Source organism: Hyposmocoma kahamanoa, unplaced genomic scaffold (genome assembly GCF_003589595.1).
Source record: "Hyposmocoma kahamanoa isolate Upper Pololo Valley unplaced genomic scaffold, ASM358959v1 63, whole genome shotgun sequence".
Classification (NCBI taxonomy): Eukaryota; Metazoa; Arthropoda; class Insecta; order Lepidoptera; family Cosmopterigidae; genus Hyposmocoma; species Hyposmocoma kahamanoa.
The window spans coordinates 17,276,904-17,298,975 of NW_020653851.1; the positions used below are offsets into that span (position 1 = coordinate 17,276,904).

Genomic DNA, 22,072 nt, shown 5'->3' on the forward strand with positions numbered 1-22,072 from the left:
TTGCGCCCCAAAAACATTGACTACATCTTCTATACATATTTTCTTAATAATTCATATAATTCGAGTTACAATTGTACACCTTTACGGTTACAAAATACAGTTAGTGAGTTTTCCTTCTATCCTCACCTCAATCTCGGAAATAGAAAAACGCAAAATTCTTCGTAACGTGCATGATATCTCGTGTAAAAAATTGGATCATTTTCATTACGTAACAGCTTGTTAAAATAATACCGTCCATATACTGGTTTACAACGTCAGATTTTCAAGCTAACTATGTAGTTGTGTTATGTAAGTAACGCTCGAGTACTCTTGTATTAAATAGGCGGTGAACCTTAGAGTCAATGCCATTGTCATGGCCCTGCAATATTAAACATTCTTACACTACCGTCACAGAATATTTTTTTTTATATGAAAAATAGAGATAAACATAACATTAATAGAGTAATGAGAAAAGAAATTAGCTGTTCTGAAAGTCGACTGCCAGTCTTCACAAAGTTACAAGTTCATTTCAGGGGAAATGTATACGCTTCTATGATAAGACTCTGGTTAATATTCAAAAATTTCCCGTTTACGATATTTAAAACTATAATGAAACTAAAACTTAACACTAAACCTTATACAGCTTCTGCGTACTTGAATGACAAAAATCTCGTTGAAATAAATATTGTAAATTGTAAGTTGTTTGTAATATTTTGTTTATTTACAAAGTGCAACCCCTAGTTTTTTCTTAGGGGAATCAGCCTTACGAATGATAGGAGAGTTTAATCAATGTGAAAATTTTAAGTGTAATTTGTTTACCTGTGAAATAAAGATTATTTGATTTTGTGTAACTTAAACTGAGAAATGTTGTGTAAATGAATTATGATGGATCTAAAGTAGATTTTTAGCTTTTCTACACATTATTCGGTGCACGGTAACACGGTAGATACAACAGAAACAGAAACAGAAACTATTTTATCACTTTTTATGACTTATTGTTTAAATGCTTTCACGACTTTAATGAAGTCCTTCGAAGGGGTTTGTTTTTGATTATATTTTTTACAATCACATCCAATGACATTTAATAGACACGATTTAGATATTAATATACTTTTTTAATAAAACGTGGTAAACTACGATACCCGCACGGTTTAATAGTTGTCCGGTCAATTGTAAAGTTTAAAATAACAATGGTTTATAAAACTCGGAAACCATAAATTAAGGCTCTTTATACTACCTTTTGAAACTCAATAGAAAATTTTCTGTACTTAGATTTTGAACAATTTTAGCCCTAGAAAAAATAACCGTCATCAACCCATTTTATACTTCCCACTGCTGGGCACCGGTCTCCTCTCAGGCGAGGGTTTAGGCCATAGTCCGCCACGCTGGCCCAATAAGGGTCGGGGACTTCACGCGTCTTTCCAAAGTTGTGAACCTTTTTCGACATGCACGTTTCGTCACAATGTTTTCCTTCACAAAAAGTTCATGGTCAATTTCAAATTACATTTGGCACATAAATTCCAAAAAACTCAGGGGTTCGAGTCCAGATTCGAAACCACGGCCTCTGGGCGAACCATTGGACTACCCCGGCTTTTTTAAAAATAAAAGGAAAAATAATTAATTGCTTATATTAAAATATCGTATCGTATATGTATCTTATTATTTAATGGAACATTAGACTACGAAATGCCTATTGCAATTCTTTTAAAGTGTCATCACTATACGTTTATTTGATACTTAATTGTTGTTCCGACGATAAAGACCTTTATCGAAAATTTTTATTTGCCCCAACCAGCACCTCATTACGAATATCGAACTCTACGTTTCGTTTCTTGAGCATCTTGACCTTTGCAAATTAGGTGCGAGGGCCATTGACCCACGTTCATTTGAATAGCTCTACATTAAAAGTCCTCACGCTCAATGCGTTCTGTGCGGAAAAGTTACGCGCTTTGTTAGAGGTCACTTAATGCTCTATTACTTTATAGTCTTACCAGCAGGAGTGTCACATCACGTCGATGTGATTCATCCTAAGAGAATTGTAATATTGATTGAATAAAAGGTATGATGTATCGAGTTCTTAGGTCTTCGCGATTGTTACATATAGGAAATGAAACTATTTTTCCGGATTTAAATCGCGTATATTTGATTTTTCAAACAAACCAACGCTTCGGACCCTTTACAGGTCCCATGGTCACGGATGTTACTCTTCTACCATGACCATGGGTACGACCTATTGAAGAAATTCTGAATGCTATTTTACTTCTCGTACGCACACACATAAACACGCGCAAGCAAAAAACACACGAACTTACACATACAGAGACGCACACACACATCCTTTTTCTTATATCATTCATTCATTCTTAGATGCATATCATTTTATACATTTTTTTAATGATGTTTTCAATTACAACCCTGTGGGTACCCATCCTAGTTTATGCTCCAGCCGCCACCAATTAATTTGTGCAAATCATAAGGTTCATTGTTCTGCTGTTACCATTTTGTGAAGGAAATAACGAAATTTATTAATAAATAATAATAAAAATAAAATAAAGGTATCTCATTTTAAGAAATACAGTACGTCGTTCTACAGTGATAGATTTTTCACCTCACTAGCTCGGATTTTTCACCTCACTTTCTCATTAGAAATCTGCGCAAAAGTGTTTTTTGCGCGTTAGCGTGGAAAAGGTTTTTGAAATTCGAACTTGACGATGTACTGTGGTCTTAGAGGATGGATTGGTTTCCATAGTCTAAGACTGTAGTGCACCTAACTTTTTGTTTTGATGAAAAAAAAAGATAATGACACGTTCAACTACGCGATTTGTGGTACATTACTTATTTAAATAATATAAATCCCTTGGTATATTTTAATCTTATTATTGCTGACATTAGATTGACAATTTTGCAGCCTTGCGTAACAAATAACTATTCTTAATTAACTGTGTAACACCCACTACCCAAGTTCTTATCTTTAATCTTATCTGCAGTGTTGTTTTGTATTATGTCCTTAACATATGCCAATTTTAGCACTTCCATCATGGAAAGTTGATTCCTAAAGAATGCCAAAATATTTTTAAAGTTGATTTAACTGCCACACAAATTAATTATTTTTAATTTAATAATACTTCGCACCTGTACAAGTCATTTTATTATGGTTGAGTGAATCGAGTAGGTATATTAAGAAAAGTAAGAAATATCTAGAAACTCAGGTGTTTTAACTTCATACAGTCGTTTATGATTCCCGGTGAAACTATTGTTTCTGTTGTGTATTGGGTGAAGAAAACACAGGATTTAGTTAAAAAACGTTTCAATAAATAGAAAAAACTATATTTTGATATTATTTTTATAACTGTGGAAATAGGTATACGACCCCTTTTTTCCTATATTTATATATACGACAGACTTCTAACACAGCGTAAAAAAGCGTAAAAGAAAATAAATGGCGGTGTTATTGCATACTTTCATATTAATCGTTCACAAATCGATAAAATATTAATTTTTGCATTATAAAATTAAACAAATCAACAATTTCTAAGTACTGCTGTTATTCTTGTTTATAGTTTGTAATATCGAATCATTGACTTACAATATCGAATTTATTTTTTCTTCTCTCAAAGTTATACGTATTTCTGTATTGGACATGAACCTAATACATCAAGTAGCGCAACAAAGGTAACACGATCTGATGGCGCGCGTCCGGTGAATTGTGCCATACTAACGCGTGATCTGCATTCAGCCATCCCTGACCCTGTTCGCTCAGGCCCATTCAGGAAACTAATGCCTTTTATATATATTTACTTACCATGCAATAACAATCACACGGTTAAATATTCGTAACTAAGAATTACGAACCAAACCTACTTATCTACGCTTACCTGTCGTAGACCGAACTTAAAGTTTAAGGAAATTAACTTTATTACACTAGCGTCACAGTACATTTTTATGAAAATGTAAATTTATGTTTTAAGAAGAATAGTCACTTGTTTATGAAAAATAGTGACAGGCATAACATTAATACGAGGAATAAAAATAAACAAGCTGTTCTTGATAGTCGTCTTCACAAAGTCACAAATTCATTTAAGGGCCAATGTCTATACGGTCCTCCACGTATAACAAGATTCCGGTTGATATACAAAATTTGCTATTCACGAGGTTTAAAACTATAGTGAAACAAAAAGTTTATACTAGAGGTTTATACGAATTCTGCGTACTTGGATGACAAAAATCCGTGGTAGTAACCCGTTTAGCTCTTGGAGGTAGTCTCGATCTATGATGTTTGAAAAAATATGTGTATATTGTAAATGTTGAATGTGTACAAATGTTATTTACAAAGAGCAACAGGGGAATCTGCCTTACGAATGAGCAGTAGAGTTTAACCAATGTGACGATTTCAAAAGTAATAGTGCTTACCTATGAAATAAAGTTTTTTTTTATTTTGAAAGGACAAATGCAGAACATTGTATGTTGAGATTCAGTTTACATTGTCGCGGCACAAGTGCGAATTTTCTTGACCATAGTTTGATGGTAATTGTGTCTCTAGATACGAGCACGAGCCAAGAAATAGATCGCGCGTCTTCATGAGAATTTTCGCGCAGTTTCGGGATTTCGCACGAAGTACCGTATCATAACTAGTTTGTATGTTATATAATTATTGCGCCATGTACAATTTCGTTATAAAAATGCTCTTCGACACCATTCCGCAGCAATGTAAATTGAGCCTATTGGCCATAAGACAAACATAAGTATATAGTACTGCTGCCTATGACATGAATAACACCATACTCTAGGACACTTCCTGGAACAAAATTTGTACCCTTGGTGTAATAAGGCCACATCTGCAAAATGGCAACTTTTCAAGAGAGGTTTAAAAATTCTACGAATCAAATTAGTTGTTTTATGCTTAAATGGGAGAGTAATAAAATTTCACGGTTCGTATGATTTTTATGACTTTCATGCGTCGGTGTTTTGTAGAAAGGGCGAAAGCGCCATTTTAGAAAAAATTTTCAGCGGAGCATGCTTTAGATTTTAACGACTATTTGAAAATATTTATATTTTGTTATTAAATTCAATTTTGGTTTTAATTAAGTTTAGGTTTTAAAATTCAATTTCAAAACTCCTGTTTATATTCAATATTTTAAAATAGGCTAAAACATGCTACCCTAAAAAATTTTTCGAAATGGCGCTTTCGCCCTTTCTACAAAACACCGACGATATGATAAAAGCATTTAACGTTTGATTACATAAGGCTTTATTATACCAAAGGTACGAATTTAGTCTTTTTCGTGCGAAATTGTATGACACATGGCAGCTTGCGTAATTAGATATTTTAAATTTTGCAGAAGCAGAATGCGACGCGTGCGGCGAAAGCGGCGAGAGTCGCACCGTGGGGGAGCTGTTACTCCCGCAATACGCACTAGCCACGGGTGGACTGGCTAAGGACCACCGGCCCGTCATCACTTTCCCCGACCATAACAACTTCCATCTTCTCTCCGCTGATGAATACCGCCGATTGCTGCTTTACCTCACTTCTATACCTTCGTAAGTAAAAGTACCTATAAAATTCCAAATGCATACTTTCGGCGTTAATATCAAACGTAAATAATTTAGGCACTAAATCAAATTTAACAAGTATTTTTGTTATCGTATCGATGGCATACATTATATTATTGTTTTTAACTGTCTCCGTGTCCGAACGGTTACCATCCGGATTGCCACGCAGAGGTCCCAGGTTTGATTCCTAGGCCGGAAGAAATATTTGTATGGCTACATTTATTTCTCTCGAGAGTTTGGATGTAACTTGTTGTTGTCTATGTGTGTGTCTAAGGCACCTGCGACACAGGGTTTCCCTAGTGCGGAGTTATGTTGGGTGTGAGCGTTATTATTACATAGGGCGCAGTATAAGTTTCCGGAACTGAACACTTACACAAACAATATTTAAAAAGTAATTACAACATTTGAAAATGGATCTCTTTGGCTGTAGAATACAGTTTGTTTCATCTGACTGTCACTCGTTTTTACATTGTGGCGTCATTTTAGAAATTGGTTGTCTACATCACCATGGATTTAACTCGTGAAAATTTTCGTTGTATGATTTTCTACGACTTTATGTGTAATTTAACAGCTCAGCGGAGCTTTGCTTGCCTTCAAACTGCTTTTGGCGATGAAGCACCATGCAAGACGATTATTTATAGCTGGTTTGCAGAATTCAAACGCGGTCGTGTGAATCTCAGTGATGCATTTCGTGATGGTCGCCCGTCCACTGCTGTGAACAACAAAAACATCGATGCTGTGTGCCGTATGATCAAAACAGACAGGCATGTGATATTCCATGAGATTCGGGCATCTTTAGGCATAGGCATGAGTTAAATACAATCAATACTACACAAACATTTGGGTGTAAAAAATCTGTGCTCTTGGTGGATCCCACACAATTTCACTGAGGTTCAGAAAACGGATGCTTACCAGATTCAACGAAGGGGCGTCAAATTTGGTGTGGGACATAGTAACAGGTGACGAAACATGGATTTATGGTTAAGATCCCAAAACAAAGCAGCAATCGAGCGTATGGGTCTTTCGAGATGAGCCGAAACCAACCAAAGTGGCGCGCGTGCAAAGTGGCTCTAAACGGATGATTTCTTCTTTTTTTAATAAAACTGGACACGTGGCTACTGTTGCTTCGGAGAATCGTTGTACCGTAATCGTTGTTGTTGTAGTGATTGGTACACGACCATTTGTTTGCCAGAAGTTATTATACAAACTCCGTAAAAATAACCGTAAACGCCGTATCATCTTGCACCACGATAATGGCAGTTCTCACACGGCCAGACAGACAAACGAATTTTTGAAGGTGAATAGCATTGACCATAGGAGACATCCCGCGTACAGTCCCGACCTGGCACCTTGTGACTTTTATTTATTTCCAAAAATTAAGAGCCAGTTACGCGATCAACGATTTTCATCACCTGAAGAAGCTATCTAAGAGTACGAAAATTATGTTTCAGAGATTTTTACGGAGGAGTGGCATAAATGTTTTCAAAACTGGTTCATTCGTGTGAAAAAGTGCATTAACGCCAACGGAGAATATTTTGAGAAATGATAAATTCATTTCTGACCATTTATAGTATTTTTTATTTATTCGTTCCGAAAACATATAGTGTGCCCCACGTATTATTATTGTGGCCCAGAATTTATTATCGCTACCCGCGTCACGAGAGCCGCCATTTTTGCGATGTGCGATCGTGATGAAAGCATTTACCAATCGACGTAATGTACTCGCAGATTGTTGCCCAAGATGCGCCACACTTACCGAGGACATGAATAATACGCCATTGTGATGAGGCTCCTTTGATACCCCACGTTTTATCAAATCATTTCTTTATTAAATAGGAAAATCCTATATCTTCCGGGGATGGAATTATCTACAAATAAATGTATTTACATTTAGCTTGATGTATCCCACTGCTGAGCAAAGGCTTCCTCCTAATCCCTCCACGCATCCTGATCTTGAGCTAAATGTGTGTTTAAATAAATGTATGTGTATCAATAATAAGAAAATTACAATTCTTACACCGTAGACCTGTTGTTGAGACCTGAGTGTAGCTATTGAATAAACTGCCCACCAAAACGCAAAAGTTTTGAAAAGGTTCACTACCATATTATTCATTTCAAAACACGCAATCGGCCCACATACGTCTACCATAGCTGACTATAAATAGGAATCCATTTTAATTCTATTTCATCGATCGTGTTGTCCTAAAGAAATTCGAAGTAAAAAGTACATTCATGTCCATTAAATAGGTATGTTACGTAGGTACCTTTCTAGCTGCTAAATGGTCGTTAACTTTTCATTAACAAGAAATTGTACAGTCTAATCTAAGCCGTTTAGCATAATGTGTGTTTAAATATTCATTTCTCATACCATTATGTTTATTGCTTCCCAGGTTATTAGAGGCAGAAATGGGTTTCCATATAATAATAGATAGAAGAAAAGACAGATGGAATTCTGTCAAAACAGTATTATTAAGGATCTCTGTAAGTATTAAATGTTTCTATATATTTTTTTATATTTTCATATTGTTTCGAAAAGGCCTTTTCTCTACTATATATTATTCCGTACAGATGAAAATTGTTCCTTTATGTACAACGTTTCCGCTGTAATTTCTAATATAACTTTGAGTAACTTTGAGGCCCTTTTGAACTTATCTATAGATCATAATGCCTATGCTTTCTATCGTTTTAAGAAAGTTATTACGAAAAAACTTAGCTGTTTGTGTAAGCTGTATTGAATCAGTGCAATAAAGATGTGTGATATTGACTCTGTGTTGTGATGTCATCAATAGGATGAACTATGTTTACTAGTAGGTAAAAGAATGCAGGTAGAATATTAATATAGGTGACCGATCACCCTTACCAACTAAGTTTGAAAACAAAGGTTTTCAATCAGTACGTTCTGCCCGTTATGACATACGGACGTGACCACTTACTATACGGCTGGTCTACAAGTTAAAAGTCAGTTAGCGAGCTATGGAAGGCGCTATACTCGAAGTTTCTCTGAAGGACAAGATTCGAAAAAACGCTATCCGACAGAGATTCAAGGTTGTTGACATAGCTGGTAGAATAGGCAATCTGAAGTGGGCAGTGGGCAGTCGGCTGGCCAGAACCGATAACCGATGGCGAAAACGAGTTCTTGAGTGGAGACCTTGGCTCAGCAAAAGTATGTAAAGCGCAGGCCACACCGCCAATGAAGCTAACCTAACTTTAGCTCACGGGTTGAATACAAACCTAAGCTAAGAAAATACTTAGTAAGTAGTAACGTGCTACACTATGAATACGCGCGAAGGTGAAGAGCGACATATTTTACATAGCTTAGTGGGATCGTTGGGTTAGTTTAGTTAGCTCGGTTAGCTTCGTTCGCGGAGCGAACCGAAGTGTGAATAGATGCCCCGCCTACGTAAGCTAAGCTAACTTAGCTTAGCTTCGTCCGCGGTGTGGCCTGCGTTTATACGTATGACGGGCGCACAGACCAAATAAATACTAGGCGTATCGCTTGATACCAGGCGCACGACTAGTTCGTTCCGTCATAAAAAAAAACGACGACATAAAAAATGACGACTCGCGAAAGGCTGCTACCAGCAGCTAGAAGCGACAAGGCGAGGACCGGGCGAAATTGCACACACTTAGAGGGGCTAGGCTAGGCTATGTCCAGCAGTGGACTGCGATAGGCTGATAATGATTATCAATACAGGTAAAATCCATTCTATATCCATGGTGTAATCATATTATTCTTTCAATTCCAGGAATTCTTTCCCGGCAACATTCATGCTGTCTACGTATTGAGACCAGCGAGTTTTCTCCAAAAAGCGTTATCAGAAGTGAGCAATAAATTTTTTAAGGAAGAATTCAGATTTAAAGTGCTCGTTTGCTCGTCAATCGAGGAGTTGTATGACCACTTTGACCGGTCACAGCTGACACCTGACTTGGGAGGAGAGCTACAGTATTCACACGCCGAATGGATACAACAACGGATAGTAAGTTGATTGTCTGTATATTTTTGTAATATTATAAGGCCAACATCAAACTGTCTGAGGTAGACCACCACCAATATAAATTTTATGTTTTTCTATTTTACACCTGAGAAATGTGGTACGGAAGAGAAATATTGCCCGTGGTTCACCCAGGTAAACCAGTCGAATGGTCCACGGGCACGTAGGAAATATTTCTAAAGTTAATGTAGAATGGTTAAGTCTATATTAGTTAGTGAAACTTGTAATTAAATACGTTGTAAACTGAACGCGTTGGCTATATCCAAAATAAATGAGAGAGTCTTTAGGTATGTAAACAAGCCATTTTATAAATATAGTTGCGTAGTATTATAAGTACCACCGATTTCTGTTATTGTGTTTTTTTAAGGAAAATGTTTTCGTTTATTTTATTTATTAAATGTTATCGTTGTTTTTTTAGGCACTCGAAAAATTCTCAACTTTAATGAAGGATATCTCAACCAAGCTGGATAACTTCATGCACGAGATCGTGGACTGCGATATGGGAAATGATCCCACACAAACCAAAGAACTATTAGACTCACAAGAATCTAGGTTAGTTGATGAAAAGTGATGTGCAAAAAAAACCAAACTATCTCATATTTGTCACGTGAACCAGCTCTTAAACAGTTAATACAGTCTTACGAAATAATAGCTCAGTTAGGTATTTTATGTGAACAATGTATCTTTATTTAGCTTTGATATAAGCAACGGTTCTACTATTTTACCATCACATTCCATTGCTGTGTTATTACAATCGGAAAATACGGCATGAAGATAAGACGTTTGGAGTTTAATATTTTTTGTGTCTTGAATTTGTGAATACCTAACGTAATGGAAAATTTATAGGTGTGATATATTTTATTGTTATATTTCCAGGTATAAAGCTTTAAAAAACGAATTAACATCGGCCACGTCGCAAGGCGAGGAGCTGCTGACGCAAGTGCGGAAACCAAATCTTACCTATAATATTATAAGCCACGTAGCCGCCGTAGAAAGGTAACATTATTTATTTGTAATTTGAATATTTCTAGACCTATTACTTACATCATGTATTTGTTATATTTTATATTAACTGCCTCCGTGGCCGAACGGTTACCATACCGGACTGCCACGCAGAGGTCCCCGGGTTCGATTCCCGGGCCGGGAGAAATATTTGTATGGCCTACATTTATTTCTCTCGTGAGTTTGGGTGTAATTTGTGGTTGTCTATGTGTGTGTCCATGGCACCCGCGACACAGGGTTTCCCTAGTGCGGGGCTATGTTGAGTGTGTGCATTATTATTATTATTATTATTATTATTATATATTTATGACAAAAAGAAGACACATAATATAAGGCGTAAATATAGAACTTGTTAGCTCATACTTGCATGTTGGATTCCTCACGTACTTCTCATTAAAAAAGAAAGCTCGCCATTTACATTGTGATCTGGATTAAGATTTATGAAATTAAAAAAAAAAATCTGTGCATCAAATCTGTTTCGTCTTGTCTGAGGTGGAGCACCAGTGGTTTTCTATTTTATACCTAAAAAGAGGTACGGAAAAAAATGCACGTAGTCCACCCAGGTGAACCAGCCAGACGGACACTAAGGGAACATTTCTAAAGTTAATATAGAATAGTTATGTTAGTGAAACTCAATGCGTTGTTGGAACATCTAAAATAAATGTGGGATAGTTGTATTATCCCACAAAAACATTCCACTGTGCCACTTCTGCTTGCACTAAATGTTTTTATTTGATTTCAGGCTACTTGTGCAACTTGAAGAGACTGAAAAGCAATTTGACAATTTTTGGCAAAAACATTCCACAAAACTGAACCACTGGTTGAAGTTTAGAACGTTTTTATTAAATTTTAAACAAATGCAGGTAAATTATACTTAATTCTCTATTACATACGCATATCACAAATTGAAAGTCTAGAGTGAGTGAGGACAAACAGAGTATGGATAATACACTAGCGGCTTATTTCAAAAAAATTGAATTCATGAAAACGGTGCACAAGTCGATGAATTCTTTTAACCAATAGAAAACTTAGTTTTTAAGAGCCTATGCCACAGACATATATCGCCTATGCACACGGCGCGTTTACGGCGGCGTAAAGGCTCAATAAGAATGTATGCAAAAGTTTACTGAGCATCACCTGCGCGTCGACAAAAACACGCCGTGTACATAGGCCCTAATTCACAATAAAATTTAGCAAGTTTTTAATACAACTTATGGACTTCTATTCGTTTTTGTACACACTGCATTGTTATTTATATCCGTCCCCTTTTATTAAGTACTAGAACTATTCCTTGGTTTATGGTACGGCAAATTTTTAAACCTAAGACTGCACAGGTCTAAATTGGAAATTCGATTTTTTCTTTTCTCTGTTACGAAAATCGAACATCGGTGTTTTAGGAGAACATACACGATGAGAATTATCGTAGTCGGCTTCCCTCGTGGGTTTGAACACGAACGCTTCCGACGCAGCTCTTTTACCTACCAAATCCGATATATCCATACAAATTTCTTCATTCTTTTTTGATATACTATCAAAATTACCTAGCCGTATGTCTTTCCTCTTTTGCGCATCAAGTTGAAACGTCAACTTTTGTATTTTTCTTGATTTGTCTTCTAAACACGCTTTTAATTCCTCTGTCTGTTTCCTCTTCTTATTATACTCTGTTTGTAACGACACTATTTTACGTTTACACGTCTCTAATTCGGCTCTAAGCTTCTGTAAGTTCAGATTATTGATTTCGTCCATGCACTGCAGTTTCTCTCTGGAATGTTTCGCTATACTTTCTTGATACAACGTCTCCTGTTCCACTTGGTACGACCAAAAAGACATCGCCCTCATTGCAATCTCCATAATCGTGTCTGGTTTCATACCGGCTAATACGATTGATTTGAAAGTTTCACCAGGCTTAAGATCCGCTTGAATTACGTCGAATTTGTCTCGCAATTCGCTCCCGCATGCTGGACAAGTCATTGCATTGTCGGAATTTCTTTTAAACTCTCTTTTTCCGTGTTCGATACAAAATGCATGAGAACAAGTAGTCACCCACGCTTCGTTAGTTAGCGATTTTCTGCATTTACGAAAATTACATATCATATCCAACCCCATTCTGTACTAAAATTTACTGCTTTTACCATTGACTTACAAATAAAAAATGCTTTTATCCAAATATTCGTAAATATAATTGAAGGTTATATTTATGTGTCAAAATATTTATTTTTAAATTATGTAAAAAAATATCATTCGATCATTTCGGCCAGCGTCATTAAAACAATTCATACATTATTCTAAAATTGTTTTGTAAAATAAAATCGTGCATGAAAAAGAACCTCATAGCATATGTACATACATAAAACCTATTTGCGTACATCGCTTATAGGATGGAAAAAAATAAACACCGTGGTGATATTTTTTTCTTACATTATATAACCTCCTTGGTCACTTAACCAGTTTTTTGTCTTAGAAAAGCTTAAGTAATATTTTTTAAGGTCTTTATCTGCTTCCCAGGCGACTTTAGACGGCCATTTAAAGACCGCTTGCGATATGACGGAGGTGGGCGAGACCGCGATCAGAGTCGAAAACCTTATCCAGGAAGCCAACGACTTTGAGAAGCTGTGCAACTGTGATCTCAATACTGCTTCTTCGGTTGTTGAGGATGGTAAGTGTTTAAATCACCGCCTTATTAAGGTCACAGCGGAATATATTTACGCTTTTCCAAATATATTTTTAAATCTCTTATCTATATTATATGTATATATAGGTCTTTGAATTGTATTAAAAAGTATCATTTACTTACAGGCGAGAAACTAATGCAGGATCCCCTCAGCTCGACAGATCACATAGAGTCCAAATGTGAGGAGCTACGACGAACGAGTGCGTTACTCATAGACAAAATACAGAAACGAAACATGTTGCTGGTCAAAGCTAGGGACCTTATGGACAGGATAGACAAGGTAAGGATTTAGAAGTATTGCTCTCCCAGTCCTTTTCAAAGGATGTGCTACCTGGAAGTTTTAAAGCCATATCGTCATAACCATAAATATTCTAACGAGTAACTTCAAAATGGCCAGCATAGTTGGTTCAATATTAACTGACGTGTACCCCATGAGATCATCACTAGCTACAACAATAACTGCTACTATGGCTCTGATGTTTATTCAAAACGGAATCGATCCGATCGGGTAGCCCATCCGCAATATTATACGTCTCGGCTCGGAAAAGACGCAGTTTCCGATCGGGAGAGTCAATCAAAATCAAGCTGTAGGTATTTTATTTACAAATAATTTCAGTGGGCGATACTTCAAATGCTCTTAATGCTATTTTTTTCTTAACTTTTTTTATAATATCAAGCAACGTGACGAACACACACGCCTGGTGGTAAGCGATACGCCCGTTGCAGTGCCACTCAGAACCTTAAGTCGCAAGATCTGAGAGGCTCTGCCACTGTGCTCGTCACTTTGAGACTTAAGTGCCATGTGTCTGTAATTTCACCAGCAGCCATACCCTACATAACCAGAATGCTTGACAGCAGAAATCGGCAAGGCGGCAATGCTTCCCTCAACAAATTCTTTCTCAAGGAGTTATTGAAAAAGTCTTAAGTCTGATAAATTATTTCCAAATTTAAATGTTAGTCGGTTGTTTTCAAACTTGAGATGATAAATTTTATGGCATTACACTTTTGCTACTTGCAAAGCAAACACATAATTTTTAAATGATTCATTGTAAATATTGAAAAGCGTCAAAATATGTCGGTTATCATCGTAGTACAAAACAAGATAACACCGAAACGCCTTCTTTAAAAATACAATAATTTTTGAAGATTTGGTTTATTACCTCTATTGTTTACGTTCAAATTGAAACACGCCAGTTAATATTGAACCAGCTGTACCAAAATAAGTAAAGCTGATAAACATTTTTTCTTTGCCTATTCGAGTTTATGACATAGTAGAATCATCGAGTAGGTATATAACCAGAAATAGAGACGAAATAAGGGCCATCTATCCCTGGCATCAGTCAAATGATACTGGTGTCACTTTTAAATATCAACTCTCGTTTGCGCTGAAATCACATATTAGAAAGCTGAAATACTACAGCGCCAACAACTGACCTGTGTGTAAGTCTCCGTATATTCCAAAAATATTCTGTATTTATTGCAATAAAGATAATATCTCTAACTATGGGGGGCTGTTCCATTCGGTGGTGTGGGAAAAACAGCAAAACATCTAATCACAAAACAAACGGAATCACATTTCATCGGTAATTAAATATTAAATAATGTTATTTTAAAATTTTCGTAATTTGTAATTTAAAATTGGTAATTTAAACAGCCAAGATCCCTGCTTTGATTTTCTTTTTAACAGGCAAACGAATGGTGCGCGACAGGTGTAGAAATCTTAGCGGGCGAAGGAGGTCTGATAGCAGTTGACAAACTCCTTGAGGACGCAAAAAGCTTCGGTCTCACCTCGCCAGAACAATTCAGGGACATGCTTATGCAGTCGGCTACGCAGGAGACCAGGGCTTTAGTCACCCAGGTAACATCTTGTTTAATTTTTAAATGCTAACTTTTGCCGGTGACGGTTTTAAATGTAGTTAGGCCATAACAAAAGAAAACTGAGTTATAATCTTAGACTATGGAAACCAACATGCCCTGGTAACTCTGGCACGACTTATTTTTTTGTGAAACATCCCCTCTATTCGTGATATTAGGAACTTTTTGTCAGTTTTGTGAATGTTTGGAGAAGTTTCACATTATTTTTTGTTATAAAGTAGTTAATCTCTTATTGCAAATCGGTCTAATACATTTGATATTACGTGAACTAACTTAGAGTGGACCTATCTATATATAGGTATTGAAAATCCCTTTTTGGCGGTTAGATTTCGCTCAACGTTAAGAAACTAAGAAACTGACAGTTTTAGTCATTAGTCCGGTTACATACTAATCAGTCATTTGAGTTTCATTTAAATATTATTTTATTTCCAAACTTAGAGAGGCCTTGATAATTTGAAAAATCTATAAAATTTATTTTATCCAAACTTGTAATTATGACATTTGAAGACGCAAAAAAATCTTTTAACAATAATTTCGCCATTGTGCTTTCCTCTGAAATCTTTTAAATATTTAAAATCTTTATGCTTCAAATATGTTTTAAACTTTTCAATATATTAATAATTTCACAAACGTTTCTTCTTTTGTAATTTCTCATGATCCCTCTGATATGACTTATACTAGATACTGGCTAAACTGTAATAAAGATGTTATTGTTTCTTTTTTCCTATATTAAACGTTGCCTCTCTTCGCAGGTGGCCCAACGAGTAGAAGACGTTTGGCTGATGGTATCCGTGAAGAGAACAACTTTACAGCGCGCGGCAGCCAAGCCAGCCCGACCTGTTCAAACCGTGCCTCCACATAGTGCTGCCACAGCTAACAACCACCAGGTTTGTAATTTGTGTGAATTATGTTGTAGATGATAAAATTACTCATTATTAAACGTGGCCAAATAGTCCTATTTCTTGAAACTAACCGATACTACCCGGTGGACAGTCCTGTAGAAATGTGGCTAATGTTATCAATGATATCGGCGACGTTTGACGATGGGTAATTTTGTTACTGTATAAATTTTGATAGAAAAGAATTCTCTTGGCTAAAGAAAAATTACTAAACGTGAATGCCAAGTCAATAAAACCTGTCCAATGGAAACACACACGTATTCACATTTCTATTTTCTAAAGTTTATTTCCTATTATTATTTAGCCGCCGCTGCTGGGCGCCAACCGGCTGGACACAGACTAATAAACAAAATAATAACTATAATCAATCGTTTTCTCCACATGCAATTTACTTACTTACCTTATGCAGTATTGCCCAGTAACTCGCGGAGACTAGTAATATACTATACCATAGTCGCAATTAGATAATCTATGATCTATGAAGGATGATACGTATTCATGTAAGTAATTAAAAATAAATTATCGTACTACCAAATGGGTAAACTTACCTTTATGAACAGCAACCCTGATCGAACACTTTCTATGTTCATTATCTCTAATATTTCGACTGGAGGCCCTGTATCCATAGTCATGAATTTACAATTTATGAAAAAAATGTGTTTTTAACTATGCGGGCGTGATTTCCATTCTTAGACTATTTCATTTCTTCCATCCTATAGGGGGCGTGACAACGATTTTCGGCCCGCATATCCTGCTTAGTTTTGCTTTCTTATTTTTCTTGGCTTTTCGCGGTCAGCGTTTCAGCCACTTACAAGATTTTGTTGACTTGTTTTTAAAACGGGGAAACATAAGTATCAGCTTCGATTTATTTGATAAAAAGAAATAAAAATTTTTAGGCTAAGATTTTATATGTAGAACTTTGACTTCGACTAAGCGTAAGTAAAATGGCAAGGTAACAAAGCGAACTTTGCCCTAGTTGAATCATGAAATTAAATTATACTTTGAGTTTATTTCGTAATTTCTTGTTTAAACTTGGGCAATGTTCGTTTTGTAAATACGAAAAATTTGCATAGTTCGCCATTTTTGCTTAACTAGCTGAAGTCAAAGTTTTTTTTGGTTGTTTTATAAATCTCAGTCTTGGTTTTATTGGTTCTGAGTTTGAATTATCAAACCATGTTTACGACAAGTGGACTATATATCAGTAATTATAATTAACTGTTCGAGAGATAACCATTATAACCATGCAATAGTCTCAATATACTTGTCTGTTTAGTAGCAAGACTAACTAATAATTTCGCAGTGTTACCGGCGTCGTGTGTGTTAATAAAGCATGGTATTACGTTAGTTTCAAGTGCAATGGTATACGAATGAGATTACACGCGAGATATGTCGCCTGACCACTTTCCTGGATTTCTCAAACAGGCTTCATAAACTGAGTGGAAGAAAGTGACATAGGCTGAAGATTTAAACGCATTGGTCTTTAAAGTGTTTCTTTAGTGGTATCTGTTTACAATGTATAGTAATTATTGTTCTTGAACTACGACTGTCACTTTTTTAAATGTTATTTTCAGAACGAATATTTACTTTTTTTTTCATTACACTTGCTTTTTATAAATTGCAGCAAAAAAGGCGGTATTTTTATCATACGGCACTAGGGCGGCAATGGTTAATATATTGTGTTGCAACTAATAGTATATTCAACCTCTGACCGAATAATCGCCCAAACTATTCGGCCTGATAAACAAACATACGGAAATTAGCACGAAAAATACCACTAATTAACTTCAATTGTGATAAATATATAATTTTGTACAATTAAACAAAGAAGGTACTTTCGTTTTAAAGTTTATAATTTAAATTTATGACTTAAGACAGTAATTGTTTATTTCACTTTCAGAAACTTTTATTTTGGTTTATAAATAATAAGTAAGTACTTAGTCGATTTGGTTAGCGTTTATTTAGTCATAGTTTGGTACTTTTCATTTGATTTGTTACCTTTTTTGATCTCTTACAATAACAACTTCCCTATATCTTTTTGATAAATAAGTGAAAATTTACGCTTTCTCGAACTTACAGTGTGTGTTCTGCATAAATAAAAGTTACATTATAATTTTTCGTTTTTTCATTCTATTTTTGTATATTCGGTATTCGGTCGAATAACAATAAATAGACCGAATAAGCCCAATAGTAAACGAATATTTATTGCAACCCCAGTTTATTTTATTTATTTTTATTGTCCTCGCATCAATGCCTCGAAGTAAACCTCGCGCCAAATTCGCCCCGCGACCCCAAATTGCAGTGGATGGACTGTCGACTTTATTCCATTTATAATTTTTATAAGATGCATAAGCATAAATACATAAATTTAAAGATTTTCGTTTAATTCATAAGTAAAGTCAAAACCAAATGTAAGAAAAATAAAAGCTTAATTATTTTTTGTTTAATTTTGTATGTATGATTTATTTATTTCTAAGATTTTGAAAAGGTCATTAAGTCTACTTTACCTTTTTTTGCAACTTGTATATGTCACAAAGGTGGAACAGCAATTATAAACGTTCGGGCTGAGAATGTATGAATATCGATTCTTCTGTTCGTAATTTATTAGTTACCGCCCTCGTAACACAATGTACTATGTGTTTTATAGTTGCTATCAAACGAATTCGGATCACCCTTAACATATGCAGTGACATTGTAAATTTATTGTTTCTATTTATCCTAATCGTAAAAGTAAGCTAGATACAAAGTTAGATACAAAAGTTACTAAAAAAATTATGTTACTCATTAGTTTCTTCAAAGCTTTCATTTGGTACATGTACGTTGTTATTCCATGACAATGGGCAACAATTTCACCACATAATTACTAGTACCTACGTTTAAGTACTTAGGAGGTAGGTATTTGTAGGTAATGTAATTCAACGTTTCCCTATTAACATGCACATACCGTCACACGTTGCGACTTGGTTGGAATATTTATGAAGATAGTTGACTAATGATAACTTTTTGAAGAATAGTTACTTAACGTACATTTCAGAAGTCATTTCAAAATGTTTATAAAGGTTTCTTTGTGCTATCCATCAACACTAGTCAATATCAATGTAGATGAGACGTTTGCCTATAATAATAGGTTTTAAATAGAGGGGAAAAACGACAAGAAATTAAAAAAGTATTTTACCCAAGATTTTTATAATAACAACTAAGAAATAAAACAAAACGTCAAAAAGAATTCAAAATTACTTAAAACTGTAAATTAGGAAATGAAACTATTTTTCCGCTTTAAATCACGTATTATTAAATTGTTATTATTAAATTGTTTTTTCAAACAAACCAACGTTTCGGGACCTTTACAGGTCCCATGGTTACGGTTTGTTTGAAAAAATAAATATACGCGATTTAAATCCGGAAAAATAGTTTCATTTCCTATGTGTAAAAATCGCGAAAACTTACGAACTCGATAACTATAAATTATATCAAAAAGTATGTGCTAACACCTCTAAATAAGAGAAAATACACCGTTGTCGCCAACCAATCCGCAAACTGATGCACAAGGAGACGCTGCTGAATTCAAACCTTTTGTGCTGTGAGCGTTATTCACATAAAAAAAAATACAGCGAGCTCTTAGGTATTCACGATTGTTACACATTGCATATGAAACAATTATTTGGGGTCTAAATCGTGTGTAGGCATTTGGTTTTTCAAACAAACCAATGCTTAGGACCTTTACAGGCCACGGCCCCGTGGTCACGGTTGAGACGATAAAGTCATCTCTATGACATGACTATGTTTACACAACTATACACTTTAAACAAAATGCGGTGGTTTGCATTAATATTTGACTTAATTGGTTGACGGCTTTACCATCTTTGTCAGCCATGTGACCTTCAAAAGGGACGAAATACTGGATTATTTGAAAAAAAACAAGTATGCACGATTTATACCCGAAAAAATCATTTCATAATAATAGTTTTTATAAAAATATCTACCTACCAGCCAGTAACAAAGCACGTACAAAGTACAGTTAAGAATAAGTTTAATTCTAATGATAACACTTCTTGACTAGTAATTTCCAAGGCAAGCGTAAAACTTAATGCGCCTCACATTGAAGATGACCCCGGTTTCACTTTTACTGATATTGCGATTACGTGATACCATCCGCCGGCTTAATGGTTGTGACTTACTAGATTCATTTCACTATAAATTATATTTATTATTTGTCAGTAATCTCTTTAAGCGTTGAGTAAGAAAGGTCATTTCAAGTAGCTTTATTTAAAAATAATAACTCTGCTGTTGAAAGTTAAAAGAAACTCAACGGTAACAATTAGGTTAACATTTTGCACACCTGTCCATAAGGTTTTTTGATAATTTTAAACTTCTTTGAACACTTACCTATCTTATCTTCTAATACAATATGGTGTCGTTGGAATCAGAGGAATTAACGTAGGTACCTTACTAAATCGCAGTACTCTAAATGGAGACCTAGCCTGTTCTGCCAGTGTTCGAAATTAGAACAAACGGAGGTATATAAAATATCCAAAAAACCTTACCGTTATCTATGGGATTTTATTCTACATCCTAAACGAATTAGAAGATATCTAGAGATTACATAAAAAACATCTGACGTGTCCTCTCCTCTGACTATACATATCATCATATACGCATAAAGCATAACGCTAATTATGGAAATATAGAATCACAAAAAGTAGTGTTACTTGTAGAAAGCGCGATTCGCAGCGCGAAGCGTGTGTAGACGCAGGTCGCGAACGCCGCACGCGTCTGTCAGTCGCAGCTTTCATACCATACACAGCGACTGACGTCACAAAAATTCTCGCGCCTTTAGGCCATAACAGATTATTAATACTGTTTAAGTTAGTCCTTAGGTCCTAAGGCTTTGTAGGTATAGTGATTTTTCGAATCCTAACGATATTTAGGTATTTTTTACCACGTCTGTATTGCGAACTTAAATTATTTACCTATATTTATGCTATAATTTGTGTTTGATTAAATCAGACGAATTAGATGTGATATTATACTGACGCAATAACAAACGTTTCTGAACCCAAAAAAACTGAACAGTATCTTGCACAATTGCAGTGTCAAATTATTCTCACGTAGTATTTACCTACAGATAAGATAAAAACAAAAGTAACACATTATAGTAACACGGTAAAATAGCGGTGGTCTACCTTCCTTTTTATCTTTAAAACAAAAAATAAAAGGAAAATCCCTTGGAGCATGATAAGCCTCCAGTGTCGCAGAACTCATTTACTTGGTTACAAACTTCGATTTCCTTTGGGAGCTACGCTGCGGTTCAACTACGAAGTTTCGCGATCCTAGCATAACCCCCAGGTGTCAGAGATGACATGATTTGTATTAAGTGGGCAGGCCCGTCGTAAGTCAAATGGATGCCTATGGCCCTTTTGGGATACAGAGGCCCTTCTAAGATAACTTGAGTTAAATGACAGGTTACAGTAACCGTTATTGTTGTTATAATTGTCATAGTTATATTTGAAAAGATACAAATTAATTACATGCTTTATAATTACCAATATATGAGGTGTTTTTCCAGATTTTGATTCACTAAATCTTCTTCAAAGTACATCCATTTTATGCGCGTCATTCTACACTTCAATGACAAACCGATTAATCTTTCGGAAAGTGTTGTAGTATTCTCGCAGAAGCATATTTGGAGGGAGTAATTATGTTTGTGTATATTACCAACCACGAAAAAGATTACAATAGAAAAATTTTGGTCCAGAGACAAGGGGGCCGCGGATCGCGTGGCCCTGAATGCCAACGAGCATGAGTATAAATGGACCTGACCAAGGCTTTAATGTGATATGAAAATGTGCTATATTTAAATATATATTTCTTAGGTTTCCAATACCTATCACGGTTTTTTTTATTGCCAGAATACAGTAATTATACAGATCTGATACATTTTTGATTCTTGTCGACGGAACGTTCTGTTATACAAATCAGATAAAGATAGTCGTTATTGGAGTTCATTTCAAAAACAGAAAAGGTTTTTTACACATCCTTTGACGAATTATGTAAAGATAAAGATAAAGATAAAGATAAAGATAAAGATAAAGATAATTTTATTCGCA

The 22,072-nt window shown here is 35.4% G+C and overlaps 1 protein-coding gene across 6 annotated transcripts in view; it reads left to right on the top strand.

Annotated features, from left to right (window-relative positions):
• LOC113230497 (guanine nucleotide exchange factor DBS-like) overlaps nt 1–22,072 on the top strand; it is a 135,806-nt gene that overhangs the window by 46,381 nt on the left and 67,353 nt on the right. For 5 of the 6 annotated variants that reach the window (XR_003310498.1, XM_026464454.1, XM_026464456.1 and 2 more), the window contains exons 2-11: nt 5,319–5,517; nt 7,920–8,010; nt 9,276–9,506; nt 9,940–10,073; nt 10,398–10,517; nt 11,266–11,386; nt 13,029–13,179; nt 13,320–13,474; nt 14,882–15,052; nt 15,822–15,956. Coding sequence is in view for 5 of the 6 variants with exons in the window: in XM_026464454.1 (XP_026320239.1) it covers nt 5,319–5,517; nt 7,920–8,010; nt 9,276–9,506; nt 9,940–10,073; nt 10,398–10,517; nt 11,266–11,386; nt 13,029–13,179; nt 13,320–13,474; nt 14,882–15,052; nt 15,822–15,956 (1,508 nt within the window). In the remaining variant the exon portion in view is untranslated. The remainder of the gene's footprint in view (nt 1–5,318; nt 5,518–7,919; nt 8,011–9,275; nt 9,507–9,939; nt 10,074–10,397; nt 10,518–11,265; nt 11,387–13,028; nt 13,180–13,319; nt 13,475–14,881; nt 15,053–15,821; nt 15,957–22,072) is intronic. The other variant, XM_026464458.1, reaches the window with a different exon arrangement.